Source organism: Bombina bombina, chromosome 5, assembly GCF_027579735.1.
Source record: "Bombina bombina isolate aBomBom1 chromosome 5, aBomBom1.pri, whole genome shotgun sequence".
NCBI classification, from domain to species: Eukaryota; Metazoa; Chordata; class Amphibia; order Anura; family Bombinatoridae; genus Bombina; species Bombina bombina.
In genome coordinates this window covers 1051188506-1051190829 of record NC_069503.1, presented here as the reverse complement: position 1 = coordinate 1051190829, position 2324 = coordinate 1051188506, and the positions used below count along the sequence as shown (strand labels likewise).

General features: G+C 35.5%; 1 protein-coding gene across 1 annotated transcript in view; it reads left to right on the top strand.

The window, feature by feature from the left end:
- Window positions 1-1630, top strand: part of ENPP2 (ectonucleotide pyrophosphatase/phosphodiesterase 2) — a 136005-nt gene extending 134375 nt beyond the window's left edge. The window contains 1 exon segment of the mRNA XM_053715316.1: window positions 1013-1630. Within this exon segment, the coding sequence (XP_053571291.1) occupies window positions 1013-1183 (171 nt within the window). The 3' untranslated portion in view covers window positions 1184-1630.
- Window positions 1631-2324: the final 694 nt, after the last annotated feature.

Here is a 2324-nt window from a genome sequence, read left to right as displayed (position 1 = left end):
ATATAAAATAATAAATCATATATATACTGTATATAAAAAAAACAAACCTCTACAATATACTTTCATTATTTATTTTGTCCTCTTTTCCTGTAATTCCATTCTGAAATTGTAAGCGTTTCAGTTCCTGCTAGAACTGAAAGTGCAGAACACTGTTATATTCCACACAGCCATTGGCTGCAAACTCTAGTGACCTATTTATAACTGTCCCGAATTGGCCACAGTAGAGAAGGTAACCTAAGTTACAACATGGCAGCTCCCATTGTTTATGGACAATAAAACTTTACACTTATTTTGTCAATATTTAAACAACTAATGAAACTTTAAAAACTACATCTACATGTTATTCTCAGACTAATCTTTTGTTTGAATGCATCATTCTATCTAGCATTTATTTAGTGTTTAATGCCCCTTGGATTGCTTTTAAACTTCTAAATGATGACTGGAATGTGTTTGAGCAGGTTAAAGTAATGAAATAAATATTTTATATGTGTACGGCTTATATAGGTCGATTTATCAAGCTGCAGTGGACAGGAGCGTACATACACGCCCCTCTCTGCCGCAGCTCGCCTCTGGCGGACTGAATTCCCCTGCCGGAATTCAGCATTGCACAAGAAAGCAATGCTACCTCCTGCCCACGCACAGCCAGTCACACATGGGCAGGAACTGTCAATCCCCCTGGTCAGACGAGACCAGAGAGATTGAAATTCACCACCTAAGAGGTGGCGAAGAGGTTAGGTAAGCAGCGGTCTGATTACCGCTGCTTGTGAGAACCTGTAGTCGTAGGGGTTGCGAAGGCTGGTAAAGCCTTTGATAAATTGACCCCCATAAATGTCTCCATCTAAAAGAAATCAAATTGAAGCAGTCTATTCAAATGTAAAATTCAGGTGATAATAACACACTTGGTTCACTTACAGGCATGTAATTAGTATTTACATATGTCTACCTACCTTCCTAGAGTAATGATTCAACAAGTCTAAACTACTTCTCTAATTTGAAAATTCTTCTTCTTTAGGCTACTGAAGAGGATACAAAGTGGGTAGAAGATCTTTTAAAAACGCACACTGCACGTGTTCGTGACATAGAACAGCTCACTGGCTTGGATTTTTACCGGAAGACCAACCGCAGCTACACAGAAATTCTTTCCCTAAAGACACATCTGCATACGTATGAAAGTGAGATTTAACACTGACAAGCCTGTTTTGTCTCGAGTGGTGTATATTTTTATATTGGTTTATTATTATTATTATTTTTTTGTTTGTATTTATTAATTTTTAAACCAGGACACTTAAATATTAGTATTTTAATCCTCTTCCAAATCTTAAATGTTATGCACAATGTCTGTTGTCCAATTGTTTAATGTTTATATTTAGATGCCTTTTTTAAAGAAACTCATTGCTGCAGCTAGGCTTTTAGATACCGCTTTTTAATAGTGCTGCAGATTTTCTAATTGCACTATGGAAGTTTGTTTTCTAGTGCATTGCTGGTATATTTGTAGTCCTTTTATTGTATAATGAAATACTCAACATGTAAATGACCTATGTTAACTGGATGTCATGTGACCAAACATATATTTATGCTGTATGGAATAATAGACTCGTGTATGTAATAAACCACACAAATACATTTGTAATGTTGTCTCTGTTGACCTTTGCACAGTGGTACATGTGGAATTGTGTGTTGCTGAGGGAAACCTTATACTTTTTGACATGAAGTCTGGCTGAAATGTTTACTTTTTGATTCATTTGATCCCCAAATATATTCCTAATAACCTGACATGTCCCCCCCCCCCCCCAATTAAAGGGATATAAAAGCATACATATTTATTGTGTGGTTCAGAGAGAGCATACAGTTTAAAAAAATATTTACAATTTACTATTACCAAACTGATTTCCTTCCCATGGTATTGTTTTGTTGTTTAAAGGGACATGAAACCCAACATTTTTCTTTCATGATTCAGATAGAGCATGTGATTTTAAACAACTTTCCAATTTACTTCTATTGTCCAATTTGTTTTGTTTTATTGGTATCCTTTGTTGAATAAGGATACCTAGGTAGGCTCAAGAGACTGTTCATATCTGTCTCATGTTATTGGCTCCCACAATGTGTTCAGCTAACTCCCAGAAGTGCATTATTGCTTCTTCAACAAAGGATACCAAGATAATGAAGCAAATTAGATAATAGAAGTAAATTGGAAAGTTGTTTAAGATTGTATGCTCTATCTGAATGTTAAAAGAAAAAAAAAATTGGGTTTCATATCCCTTTAAAGAGATAGCTAGGTTGGTGTCTAGAGAATTAAATGGCAGGAAATAGAGCTGCCATATAGT